Source organism: Neophocaena asiaeorientalis, unplaced genomic scaffold (genome assembly GCF_003031525.2).
Source record: "Neophocaena asiaeorientalis asiaeorientalis breed wild unplaced genomic scaffold, Neophocaena_asiaeorientalis_V1.1 scaffold240, whole genome shotgun sequence".
Classification (NCBI taxonomy): Eukaryota; Metazoa; Chordata; class Mammalia; order Artiodactyla; family Phocoenidae; genus Neophocaena; species Neophocaena asiaeorientalis.
Genome location: NW_020185331.1, coordinates 6,671,800 through 6,686,320, shown reverse-complemented (window position 1 = coordinate 6,686,320; position 14,521 = coordinate 6,671,800). Strand labels below are relative to the sequence as shown.

Sequence of the window (14,521 nt, the reverse complement as noted above, 5' to 3'; positions counted from 1 at the left end):
ACTTCTCCTGTCTGCTCTGGTCCTGAGTAGTCCCCATCCCTTTTTGCATAGAAGAATTATATTTCACCAGAATCAGCATTATAGTTTTGCTAGAATATTTTGTTAATGTAACAAAGGGTAGCAATTTGAGAGTGTGTTTAATTAGGAAGAGACTTCTTCCTCTTGCTGCTTCTTGACCACACCTTGCCCCCCGGCCCTGCCACCAGTTACCTAAATTGTGTGCCACATGCGTCAGGCTGTCATATTTTTGTTAAAGTATCTATGATTGTAAAACTTTATCTAAGATGATAAGATATAAGAAAAATTCTAGTTGCTTGCGTATTGTCTTTCAGTGAGAAGCAAATTTGATACTTTTCTGATTATTCATGGGAGGTACCATGTAAGTTTTGGGTTTCTTATATTACATAATGGCAGGATTTAAATTTTTGTTTATTTCTTAGAAAGTTGGACTTGTTAAGGTTTTGTAACAAAGTTAAAAGATGTATATTTTTTAAAGTTCTTTAAAATTAGTTTGCTTTTATTTCTAAAGCTCCGTATGTTCTGAGATGTTGGTGGTTTGGTTTCTTCAGGTAAAGCAGAAAGCAGCTGGCTTAATAGAAATGGTGGCTTTCCTCCAGAGGAGAACTGAGGATGATGAGAAGGTGCAACATGAAATTGAAAAAGTGTCCCGTGAGCTCACCCTGTAATTTGAACCTTTCATTCATGTTCATTTATTCAAAATCTAGGGCTAAATTAGGTTGTGTTATCATGGGGAGAGAATGCTGACTCACTGGTTTTCAGCTGGCACTGGCTTACCTATATTCATGGCTTTATAACTTCTCCTTGAGAAAGTGCATTTTGTTACATAAGACCTTATTTCAGAAATTTGCCTACATGCTCCACTGTTCTTACTGCAAATGGTCAAGTTTTTTTTTACTCTTCAATTTCTGTTTTTCCCTTTTTTAAAATTTGGAGCATAATTGACTTACAAAATTAGTTTCAGATGCACACATAGTGATTTGATATTCCTATACATTACTCAATGATCTCCATGATAGGTCATTACCATCTATCATCACACAAAGTTATGACAATTTTTTTTTTTTTTTTTTTGGCGGTACGTGGGCCTCTCACCATTGTGGCCTCTCCCGTTGCAGAGCATAAGCCCCAGATGCGCAGGCCCAGCGGCCATGGGTCACGGGCCTAGCTGCTCTGCAGCATGTGGGATCCTCCCAGACCGGGGCACGAGCCCTTGTCCCCTGCATCAGCAGGCGGACTCTCAACCACTGCGCCACCAGGGAAGCCCAAAGTTGTGACAATTCTATTGACTATATTCCCTATACTATACCTCACATTCCTGTGACTTAATCAAATAGGCAAACTTGGGGAAAATCTTTTATTTTAATCTCCTTCCACATGAAAATACAAAGAACACGTTTCTGCTGGTAAGTACTTTTAAGCTCAAGCCACACAAGCAAACTGTGTGGAAAATTAAGTAGATATCCAAGAAATTTCCATGTAGAGGCCTAAGCAGCTAATATTTTTTCTTCAAGGGAGCTTGTTGTATTTTCCAGAGTAATTGGGATACTGTTTTAAGTCCTTGCTTCACTTTTGGCCATATTTACAGCCACATTGATAAATACTTCTCTAATGTTCCCAAATTCATCATTAAACATCATTTTCAGATCTAGGTGATAAGTAGGAATATGAATTACCTAAAAATAGATTTGATAAGTAGTATGCAGATTAAACATTGTTAATATAATGTCAGAGATCAATACACAAAGTCAGAACTTTAACAGATTTGTTATTTGGTAGCATCTCTATTTTTTCCACTTACATTCAAAACCATATTAATCTTTTCTTAATCATGAAGTAAAACTTTATGAATGTGTTTCTGTCCATACCATTCTTTGAGCAGCCCAAGTGTAATTCCACATCAGTAAGAAGAGGTACCATAGAGACCTCTAGGAAAGCTTGTCATTGGGAAAATATTTTCCACATTAATCTCCAGCATGTTTTCCTTCAACTTAAGGAAAATTAATTTTGAATTTTATATTCAATTTTTATGTCAGATATATTTTATCGAATTTATATATCAGATGATAGATGAAATTTGGAATATAAATGTATTACAACTACTTACTTTAAAGTCTTTTTCAATTTAGATTACAGGAAGACAAAGTGAAATTCCAGTTGAATTTGACAATCCAAATCCTCCTTAAACAAGGGCAAGTAGAACTGGAGAATTTCCAGTTACTGCTGGATTATTCTGATGCAATCCTCATCAACAAGAACATAATTGAAGACTTGAATTCTGTGATTCGGGTAATTATCATGCTTTAAGGAGAAAAAACCAACATATCACCTGCTGTACCAAATATTTTTCATATTCTCCGATTTCTATGGTAAATCATTTTCATTCAGTTGAACCAGTGGTTGCTAACTCCGACTCTACATTAGAATCACCTGAACAAGTTTACAAACGTGTCCAGACCTCACCCCTAAGCATGGATATTTTTTAAAAGCTTGCCAGGTAATTCTAAGGTAAAAGAAGTTCAGGACCACGGAGTTAAATGTTCATCCTAATATACATACTATTATTTTGTTAGAGTCAATCTCCTCACCTAATGATAAGTTTGATAAGCTTAGAGAATTGATTTCAGACCTTGCTTGTTTTCTGATATAAACATTTAATGTTATAAATTGCCTTCTAAGCACTATTTTAGCTGCATTCTGCAAATTTTGATATTTTGTATTTTTATTTTCTTTCCATTTAAAATATTATCTAATTTCCCTTGTAACTTCCTATTAGAAGTTACTATGGGTTATTTAGAAGTGTGTTATTTAATTTCCAAATATTTGAGGATTTTGTGCTATTTGGGAATTATGTGCTAATGTTGCTATACATATTACTTTTATAAATGCTCTTAACCCACAATATATTGTTATTATTGTTATAGATAGTTATTATTGCTATAGATAGTTATCTTTTAGAGTGATGAAAATAAGAAAAAAGCATTTTCTATTCCCCTCCAATTTCACTATTTCAAGAGATCTTTCTTTGTATAGATTGAAGTTTCTGTCTTGTATTATATACCTTCTACTTAAAAAACTTCTTTTAACAACTGAATTGCAAGTCTGTCGGTAATAAATTCTCTCTGTTTTTCCTTGTCTGAAATTGATTCACCTCTATTATTGAAAGATATTTTGCTGGGTTCCCTGGATTGACAGGTTCTTTCTTTCTCCCTCTCATTCTTTTCACTTTAAAGGTGTTCATCTTCTTCTGGCTTACGGAACTTCTGACAAGATGCCTACTATATTTTTTTAATCTTTGTTCCTCTTAAAATAATGTGTCTGCCTTTGAGATTTTTCTCTTTATCTTTGGTTTTCAGCAGTTTGAACATATGTCTAGAAGTGTGTGTGTGTGTGTGTGTGTGTGTGTGTGTGTGTGTGTGATCCTTTTAATGTACTGTTGACTTTGGTTTGCTAATATTTTGTTCATGATTTTGGCATCCATGTTCATCAAGGATATTGACCTGTAATTTTCTCTTCTTGTGGTGTCTTTGGCTTTGATAATCAAAAGGGTAATGTTGGCCTCATAAAATGTTTGGAAATATTCCCTCCTTTTCAATTTTTTGTTAAGTGTTTGAGAAGGATTTGTATAAGTTCTGGTATGTTACATTTTCACTTACATTCATTTTAAAGTATTTTCTAATATCCCTTATTTCTCTTTTGACCTCACTGATTATTTAATAATGTGGTGTTGAATTTCCACATATTTGTAAATATTCCAGTTTTCTTTCTGTTATTGATTTCTAGTTTCATTCCCTTGTGGTCAGAGCAGATACTTTGTATGATTTCCATCTTTTAACATGTATTAGGATTCATTTTATGGCCTAACATGTGATCTGTATTTGAGAATGTTCCATTTGCACCTGCAAATAATGTGTATTCTGCTGTTATTGAGTGATGAATTCTGTATATGTCTCTTATGTCTAATTAATTTATAGTGTTCAAATCCTCTATTTCTATATTGATCTATATTGAACTATACTTGTTCTATCCATTAGTGGAAGTAAGATATTGAAGTCTCCAATTATGGTTATTAAAATGTCTATTTCTCCTTCAATTCTGTCAATTTTTGCTTCATATATTTTGAAACTGTTTTTAGGTGCATATATGTTTATAATTGTTATATATTCTTGAAGGATTGGCCTTCTATCAGCATATAAAACACAATTTTTGTGTTAAAGTTTATTTTGTCTGATGTTAGTATAACTATTCCAGCTGTTTTTTGGTTACAGTTTGCATGGAAGATATCTTTCCATCCTTTCACCTTTGAGCTACTTGTGTCATTGGATCTAAAGTGAGTCTCTTCTAGACAGAATATTATTGGATCTTTTTTTAATCCATTGTGTCTATCTTTGCCTTTTAATTGTAGGCTTTAATGCATTTACATTGAACGTAATTACTGGTAAAGAAGAACTTACTGCTGCCATTTTGGTATTTGTTTTCTGCATGTCATATTTTGTGGTTGTTCAGTCCCTCCGTTATTGCTTTCTTAGTATATAATTGGGGTTTCTTGCAGAGTACCATTCTGATCCCCTTCTCTTTTCCTTTTCCCTATACCTTTCCTTTTCCGTATGCTTTCTTAGTGGTTACCCCTGGGAATTACAATTGACATCTTAATTTTATAACAGACTAGTTCAAATTAACACCAACTTAGTTTCAGTAGTATGCAAATCTCTGCTTCCATGGAGCTCTGTTTCTCCCCCAGTATGTTATTATTATCATGAATTACATCTTTATATACTCTGTGTCCATTAACATAGATTTTTAATTATTATTTTATGCATTTTTCTTTTAAACCACACAGGAAAAATAGAGTACTTACAAACAAAAATACAAGAACACTGGCTTTTATATTTACCTATGTAGTTACATTTTTTATTTAGGTTGTTTTTTATTTATTTCTTCTGGCTTTGAGTTACTATCTACTCGCTTTTTATTTCAGCTTGAAGGACTCCCTTTAGCAATTCTTGTAGAGCAGTCTAGTAATGATGGACTTCCTCAGTTTTTGTTTATCTCAGGAAGTTTTTAATTCTTCTTCAATTTTTGTTGTTAGGGTAAGAGCAACAACCATCAGATTTGTTGATGGACTGAATGTGAAGGGTCAGGTAAAGAGAAGGATCGAGAACAAATCTTAATATTTTGGCTTTTGAGCAATTGAGAAGGTGATGGTGTCATTCACTGACATGAGAAAGACTGAGGAGCTGTAGCCTTGGCTGGGGACATAGGATGAAGAATGTTGGCTTTTGTTAAATTTGAGATACCTATAGAACACCCAGTGGAAATATCTAATAGCCAGAATTCAGGGTTGAGATACATATTTAGGAGTGTCCTATATGTAGATCACATATATTTAACTACATATGGATTATTACATATAGAGATATCTGCAAATAGATAATTTATGCCACAAGATTGCTTGAGACCACGTAGGAAGTGGGTAGATAGGAGGAGGGTGTTTGGGCCAACACCCAAAGTCCAATTCTGAAAGATCTAGCAGAGAAGGAGTTAAGTGAGGAGACTGAGAAGGAGCTGCCAGTGAGATAGAAGGGAACCTAGAAACCATGAGAGAAACAGTTCCGAGGAGGAGGGAACCATGCACTATGTCAATTACTTGACAAGAGCAGTCTTAGTGGAGGGTTGGGGCAGGAGCTCAACTGGTGATGGCTGAAGAAACAATATGAAGTGAGGAAGTTGAGACCAGGACTATAAAATAAATCTTATGACAAAGTTGACTGAAAGGAAAGGAGAGAGGAGATGTGGTAGCTCGACGGAAGTGTTTCTCAACCTCAGCACTACTGACATTTTGAGCTGGATGATTGTTTGTCGGGGAGAGATGTCCTGTGTATTGTGTGAAGTTTAGCAGCCTCCCTGGCCTCTACCCACTAGATGCCAGTAGCAATGCCCCCCTACAGTTATGTCAGCCAGAAATGTCCCCAGACATAGTTGAATGTGCCCTGGTGGGGCAATATTTCCCACATTTGGGAAATACTGCTCCAGAGAAATGCTTGACCTTAAGATTTCGGAACTGGCGATGGCAAGATCAAGGGTATGATCATGGGAGCTGGGTGGCTGAGGAAGATAGAGAAAAGAGCATTGAAAGTGGGAAATTCAAGGAACTGAGGCCAAGCAGTGACCAAAAGATGAAAATAATTTTTAGAAAGAGTAGCAGTTGGTATAGTCTAGTGGCATGAACTTGGAAAAGCTAAGTTCTTGAAGGAGAAGGGAGGAAAAATATAAAACATTAACTGATGGAGCTCACATACAAATTTATTTTAGAGACATAGTAGTTTCACTGTTAGCAATCTGGGAGAACAACTCCATGAAAATATTCCTGAACTTCATGTAGGCAATTTGAAATGAAGTACAAAACATCTAGGTGTTTAAATATCATATTTAACCCATTGAATTTTTTTGCTTTTCCACTAGCTACCAACAAGATACTGCTGTGCCTAGCTGCATTAAATTACAATCCTTTATCTATAGTGTCAAAAAGCAGGGCAGACTAGGGGTATAAACCCATACAGATTGGTAGATTGGTGATGGCAAGAGGAGTTCCTGCCTAATCACTGACATAAAAGTAAATTGGCTATGCCATTCAAATGTATCTTATAATCCCTTCTGTTCAGTAACTACCATGCTTTATAGTGATCAGATTGTGCCCACAAGTAATTTTTTAATATCTACTACATTTTAAGAAAGAGGATAGAATTATCTCTGCATTCCAAGCGTTTTCTAAGAAAAGCATTCAGCTTCAAATATTCTGTATCCTGTATGCAGAATCATATTATATGAATATCGGAATGTACTTTTTCTTTAAGACTCAAGGACAAAAGAAAGTTGCTAGCATGATGGAAAGTAAAGAAGTCCACAAAGGAATATTTCAGATCGAGTGGGAACATAAGAAAATGGAGATGGAAATGGAAGATCTAAATCAGAAGGCTCGGGATATTCAGATGCTGTTTTTCTCAAGAGATCGTCAAAAGGTAAGTTCTCCCTGCCCCCCACTATATAATTTTAATTTCATTCATTAATGTATTCATTCATTCAACCAGTATTTAATAAGAAGCCTCTGTGATGTCAAGCATGTTCTATGCCAGAAGTAGTTCATAATGTGACTATGAATTCTGTCTGTTTCTTCTGGTAGTTTACATTTGCTGCCTCTGGTTCTTTGTGACCCATTCGGTAGTATAGTTCTGTTTTGCAGTTCACCAAGAATTTCCTAATTGTCAAATCTAGTGGTCCCTTTCCCAGTCATAACCATCCCTGTAGCATTTGTCCATCTTTTTTTTTTTGGCCGCGTGGCATGTGGGATCTTAGTTCCCTGACCAGGGATCAAACCTGCAGTGGAAGCGCGGAGTGTTAACCACTGGACCGCCAGGGAAGTCCATCCATCTTCATTCTTAATTGCCCATTGTTTTGGCTTTAATCATCCCTGTTTTCTCCTGTATTTCTTCCAACATGTCAGACCACTCTGCCTCTTTTCCTCATTTCTCTTTTGTTTCTCTTAAGGATAGCTATTTTTAAGATTCTGCCCTCAGCTCTGTGTTTCTTTCCATGCCCTCTCCTTTGATGATTTCTCTTTTTCTGACTTTCATGATCACTGCTAAGACTCATCCAAGCTTTCTGGACTCCAATTAAATTCCAATTCCAATCTAAGCTCTCTGAACCTGACCTTTCTCAAGCTCTATTTCTGTATTTCCTACTTCCCAACAGCTCCTCTTCTTATTTTGCTTATTTCTGTTCTTTCAGCCATTCACTCAGGGTTAAAGTTGTTGTCCTCTTTGATTCCGCTCTTTCCCTTGTCTTCCAAGTCTTGACTAGTTTATCCATTTACTCCCTCATTCTCTATGCCCACTGCCTTTACCTTGCTTCAGTCCTTCCTTTTCAGTGGTTTAAAGTATTTTATAATAATCTCCTAACTAGTCTCTTGACCTTGGGTTTTTCTCTTCTAATTATACTGTATACTGCTGTCACATTCCTATTCAGGTCTAATAACATTACTACTCTGCTCAAACATTTTAAAGTTCCTCTTCTTACCTGGCACATGAACTCTGAAATCCTTAAGTGGCGTTCGGTGTCCTTCAAACTATCTTTTGAAATTCATTCCCACTGTTGCTCTTACACATCAGTATTCTCAAACCAAACTGATTTTATATTCCAGGATTCTACCTCTGTGCCTTTGCTTATACTGGTTCTTCTACCTGCAATATTTTTCCGCATTTTTTTTTTCACATCCCTAATCTATCTATTTTTCAAGGTCTGGTTTAAATGCCACCTCATCCATAAAGCCTTTTGATTTCCCCAGTTCAGAGAAACCATGGCCCAACTCAAACCACCTTTTAATTTGCATGTCACCTTACATACATTCTGGCAACTAATCATACTACACGTTCTCTTTTTCTTGAAGTCTCTGTCATGTTATCTATCTTTGTTATCTCCCTCAGTATCTTTAACTGGGATATAGTTAATATGGGACTTAATGAGACACTCTCAAATGAGACACAATAAATATTTGGTGAGTTGAATAAGTGAATGAATGAATGAGAAGATAAACTCTAGGCATTTGTAACTATTAGTATATAGATGAGTGTATCAATAGTCAAATATAAGTAAATAGCATGACACTAGAGTCAAGTCAATCCTAACTTGGATAGATAATTTTCATGAGAAACAGTAACTTTCAAAACTAAGATAATCTTTATAAAATTATCTACTGAAAGAAATAGAAAAAAATATCCTTACATACATTGTGGGGTTTTTTTTTTCCTCTTAAAGTACCTAAATGAACCAAACTATGAGACTATGATTGCCATTCAGATTGGAATAATGGAGCAAACCATTGCTGTTTTAGATAAGGTAGGTCTCAAGGATACTGATCATTATAATTCCAGTAGTTGTGAATGATTTAAACAAAGTAATAGTTTGCAAATCATGAATTCAAATAGAACCTACCAAAATCTTGCTCTTTTATACTGATATTCAGGATGTAATTAGAGGTCTCTAAGTGGTGTCTTTGCAATTGTAACCAATGTGGTAGCCTGAAGCACTTCTTTTTTTAAAAAGTTTTTATTTTATATTGGAGTATAGTTGATGAACAGTGTTGTGTTAGTTTCAGGTGTACAGCAAAGTGATTCAGTTATACATATACATGTATCTATTCTTTTTCAAGTTCTTTTCCCATTTAGGTTATTGCAGAATATTGAGCAGAGTCCCCTGTGCTATACAGTAGGTCCTTGTTGCTTATCTATCTTAAATATAGCAGTGTGTATATGTCAACCCCAACCTCCCAATCTATCCCTCTCTCCCTTCCCCCAGTAACCATAAGTTTGTTCTCTAAGTCTGGGAGTCTGTTTCTGTTTTGTAAATAAGTTCATTTGTATCATTTTTTAAAGATTCTGCCTATAAGCAACATCATATTATATTTATCTTTCTCTGTCTGACTTACTTCACTTAGTATGATAATCTCCAGGTCCATCCATGTTGCTGCAAATGGCATTATTTCATTCTTTTTAATGGCTGAGCAATATTCCATTGTATGTATGTACCCCATCTTCTTCATCCATTCATCTGTCAGTCATTTAGGTTGTGAAGCACTTCTTTTAACATTTGAATTAACCCCTTGGGAGATATCAGAGTGTAGGTGAATTTCCTGTTTCACATTAGGTTATGTAAGATTTATGTAGTAGAAGTGTTGATAGTCTTTCCTTTGCATTGTAAAGGCTTTGTTTTACCCTAATTGCCTAACAATGCTCAGTTTTGAGTGTTTAACATATATAAGATGGAAACAAAGTAATCTCAAGGCTATGTGTTTTTTAAATCTTCTCTTATTTCTAAGAATATACAAATATTTTTCTAAAATGTGTATTAACATACCATTCTATCTATCAACAAATAATTTAAGTACCCACTATGTGCAGGTATTATGCTAGGTACTAGGGATATGATGGTAAGATGTCCTAATGATGACAATGTATTTAAATTTTAAGAATAATATCTTTATAAAATATATTTTTTTCAAAATTATTTCTGTGGGGTGTCATGGGAACAAAAATTTCAGACCCACAAAAAGAATGTGGAAAACTGCAAAAAGCTGCTTAAAAAACTGAGAAGGTACAGCAATCAAAAAGATGTAGCAAATTATACCCTAAGCTGCAATTTACGAGAAGAACTGGTGGCTGTCTCAGAGAGAAAAGACATCTGTAATGCAGTGGGTAAGATTTTTTTCTTTAATCAACTGTCAGTTTCTTTAAAAGTGATCATAATTCCTAAAATCTGTACAGTGGTTATAAAGCTACCAGTATTTGTTCCATATGTTTAATTGATTCTGAGTGCTGTTTCTGTATTTAAAAGTATAGATAATAATCCAAATAATTCCTTCTTCTTCATTTCTGGGATAAGGGTCTACACTGACTTGTGAAAAGATTGCCAAAGAACGATATGAAAACATGATACAACAGCAAAAGTTAACAAAAATTTCAAAAGAACAAGCTGAGCAGATTTCAATACTACAGGCTGAAGTTGAAAGATTAAGGATGAAAACATTTCCTGCTCTCGTTCAAATGTAAAAATGCTGGTGGGAAACATAAGACCAAATCAGTCGTTTTAAAAATAATTTCATTTGGTTAAAATGATTTCTGTCTCTCTTATATAAGGAAATTTAAGTAGAGTCTCCTCTTAGTGGCATATTTTTAATAGCAAATTGATTGATTTTAGCCTTAGTCATTATAAAAATGTCCTGCATGAATAAATGTCTAAAGTAACACGAATGATTTTTATTCAAGAATGAACACGATTTTAACTCAGAATATATTCAAGATCTATTTTATTGTCTTAATTTGATCAAAAATTATTTTCACAGTAGAAATATAGAAAGTCTTAAAGACAAAAAATTATTTTTAGCCACTACTGGTATTTCTAATTTTATAAAATTACCAGAAATGTTATGAGATTATGAATGATTTTTATCTTTTATATTTTTCTATATTTCCCATTTTCTTCAGTAAGCATTTCTCTATCATCAGAAAAAAAATTAATAGAATGTTTAAGATTATTCCCTGTCCTACCGATGGGAACAAGGTGAATTGTTTACTTTTGCCAAGCCCTAAATCATTTGTAAATTACAACATATTTTCTTCTACATAGACGTTCTACATAAACATGACATAATCTTCTATGTGCATATATATTGCAACAGAACTTAATTTTGTGCCCCACACGATAGTTTAGTAAACAGGAAAAAAGCATTTTCTCATTGTGATATTGTGATTTATAATAAGAAATATATATATTTGGTCTTCGACACCATTCCTGGCACAGAGATCCTAAAACCCTCGGAATTTCCTAAGTGATGAGAGAGGTACAGGTGTCTTGTTATGTTAATGAGGTGACTTTTGGATTGCACGTAAGGATGGGGGCTGTTTTCGAGGAGAACCAACCCTGTGTCCCAACCTCCCATCCACCCACCCACCCTTTACGCACACCCACCCCCCACCCCTACCTCTAGGAAGGGTAAAGGGGCTGGAAGTTGAATTGATCACCAATGACCAATGATTTAATCAATTGTGCCTATGTAATGAGGTCTCCATAAAAGCCCAGAAGGACAAGGTTTGGAGAGTGTGCCCAGAGAGAGCAAGCAAGCTCTGAGCTTTTCACCATAACTTGCCTTAAGCATCTCTTCCATCCCGAGGTTCCTGAGTTACATCCTTTTATAATAAAATGGTAATCTGATAAATAAAATGTTTCTCTGAGTTCTATGAGCCACTCTAGCAAATTAACTGAACCCAAGGAAGGAGGGAATCTTGGGAACCTCTGATTTATTGCCAGCCGGTCAGAAGCACAGGTAACAATCTGGGTTTTCAAATGGCATCTGAAGTGGAGGGCGGTCTTGTGGGTCTGAGCCCTTAACTTGTAGAATCTGATGCTGTCTCCAGATAGATGTGTCAGAATTTAGTTGAATTGTAGGACATCCAGATGGTGTTTTGAGAATCGCTTGGTGTGGAGAAACACAGACACACACAAAGGAATTTGGTGATCAGAATTCTTACATTTCCATGAAATAGTTTATCACTTTATTCATGTAGATGATGATAAATAAGTAATGAGAAGATTAACTGTTCAGAAAACTGCTTTGCCTTTCCATAGCCTGTGGACTGCTGCATTCCAAGGTAATACCATTGGGATCATTAACCACAATCGCCAAAGGGTGTCAATGTCTCAATGTTCTGCAATTTGTGAATTAAATGTTAAGTTTAATTAGTAACACCATACCCAATGTACACTGGTGTAGGTAAAGCAAGAGAGCAATTATAAAACATTCTATTTAGAAAAAAAAATTTAGAAGTTTTAAAACCTTCTATTTATAAATTGCCAGGATAGTACCATAATTGAACACCTGTATAGTGATCAGTGGTGGGAATGGTAAGGAAAATAGAACCAACATCATTTTGACAGCTCCCCCCCCTCAGACCTAGAATGACTCCTGAAGTAGTCGATTTGGCTGATTAAGCAGGGTAGTGCCTATTGGTAACATTTCCATGTCACCTAAGTTAGCTACTGGAGCCTCCATTTGCTACTAAGGCAAGGCCACAAATTTCACTGGACAGTGCTCTGTGGATTCCCAGGTCTTAACAGCCTGTTTCGTTTCTGTTTCTTAGTGTCTACCCTGAGTGATTCTGGCAATGCTCCTTGCTTGAATGCCTCAGCTTTGAGGCATAAATAGAGTGGAGGTTAGCAAGAGCCTCTTGCCCCCCCAAGCTGTATTCTAGTAGCAGCACTTTCAACAAGAGGCATCTTCTGCTTTGGGGTTATTGGCAGGTGCTTTGGAAGGGCACATGGGTCATGGAACCCAGTCTTCTCTCTTGATATGTTTATGGTACTGATTCCTCTCAGCTTCTGCTGAACTAAGAGCAATTATATTTGTATTTTTATAGCCCTTTGAAATACTATCTATATTATCAAGTAGTAATATATATAATTAATTGGGCCAAACATAACATGGTTATGAGCTCTGTTGCTGGGTCGCTTCGGTTCAAATTCTGACTGTCACTAAATAACTAGTTAATCTTAAAATTTCCTCATCTTTAAAATTGGGATGTTGATAATTGTAAAACTCAAATGAGTTAACATCCTTTTAAAACTGGCACAAAGCAAGTGCTAAGTGTTAGCTTTCATTTTAATGAATAAAAATACTTCTTATTCAGTAGTTCTTAATAAATATATCCTATTAAATGGAGGTGAAATTCAATAGAAATTATTAAAAAGGGGACTGCTTCATGGGCACCCCTAGGCCCCAAACTCTCCCATAAGCCTCATCCATACTCCATGATCCACCTCCTCTTGTAGAAGTGCTCACTGAGCTGTTGGAGCCCTCAGCACCTAGCCAATGCCTTAGAAATCCCCATTGCTATAGCACCAACTGCTCCCCAACTCTCCCAAAACCAGAGTCCCATTGATGCTGTGGTTCCCCCAAATGGACGTGTAAGGGTGACTCCAGGGGATGTGCTAGTCAGTAATGGGCAGCTGCAGTCAAATGCTGGCACCATCACCAGGGAAACCACTTCTCCTGCCACATTTAGGACCTCTGGCTGAGCAGCAAGAAGCAATGGAGGCTGGTCAGCACAGCTTCCCAGGGATGCCCATCTGGGAATCCCACAGCCAGGGAAGGCCAGTCCTCTTGGGTTCACAGAAGCCAATGACAATGGCGTGTCTAGAAGGCAAGAATTGAGGCCGGGGTGAGGGTTAGGTTACTGGCATGGGCATTAACAATTAGAATGCATGCAAGAGCAGGGTCTTGATATGCCAACATTAATAGTCTGTTGGATCACGGGGAAGGACTGGGCTGAGAGTAAGGAGCAGCTGGGGGCGGAGGGGGGAAGCTTAGGGTAGTGGCTGTTTACCAAGTAGTAGGGAAGTACTTTTCTTTTAAGATTGGGGGGAAAAAAAACACAACTAAGTAAAGCTGTCTCAGCCCTTAAAAGGACCCAAGAGACTGGAAACCAGAACCAAGAAGCCACTGACCCACAAAGTTCTCTCTCCGTCATCTCTGCCTTTCTCTGTAAGGGCAGACTTAAGCACACCAGCTTTTCTGCTTTCAAGTTCACATACAACAGCTCCAGCCACAAAAAGAGATGGGCTTTCTTTTCTTGAGCTCAATTCCGAATTCTCAAGGACTGGGATGCTTGGGTCCATCTATGGCCAGGAAGACAGATAACGTACAACATGGCAGCCAGAACCCCAACCCAGTGAAGGTGGGTTTCTGACTGAGGAGTCACTGTTAATGGAGTAGATACGCTAGCTTTTACCTATTTCACAGACAAAACTAGAAAGGTAGATGAATGTAAAAGGCCCTGTATGCCGTGATGCCCTGAAGTGGGTGATGAGGACATGTGGTTTTATAAGAAATAGATGATCACTTCACTAACTGAGATGACGAATACAAGTAACAAATTTGAAGAGACAGAAACTAATG

At 36.4% G+C, this 14,521-nt stretch overlaps 1 protein-coding gene across 1 annotated transcript in view; it reads left to right on the top strand.

Moving 5' to 3' along the window:
- CFAP43 (cilia and flagella associated protein 43) overlaps positions 1-10,799 on the top strand; it is a 99,956-nt gene extending 89,157 nt beyond the window's left edge. The window contains exons 33-38 of the mRNA XM_024734977.1: positions 570-682; positions 2,148-2,307; positions 6,873-7,037; positions 8,830-8,910; positions 10,112-10,265; positions 10,453-10,799. Coding sequence (XP_024590745.1) covers positions 570-682; positions 2,148-2,307; positions 6,873-7,037; positions 8,830-8,910; positions 10,112-10,265; positions 10,453-10,619 — 840 coding nt within the window. The 3' untranslated portion in view covers positions 10,620-10,799. The remainder of the gene's footprint in view (positions 1-569; positions 683-2,147; positions 2,308-6,872; positions 7,038-8,829; positions 8,911-10,111; positions 10,266-10,452) is intronic.
- The last annotated feature ends 3,722 nt before the right edge of the window (positions 10,800-14,521 follow it).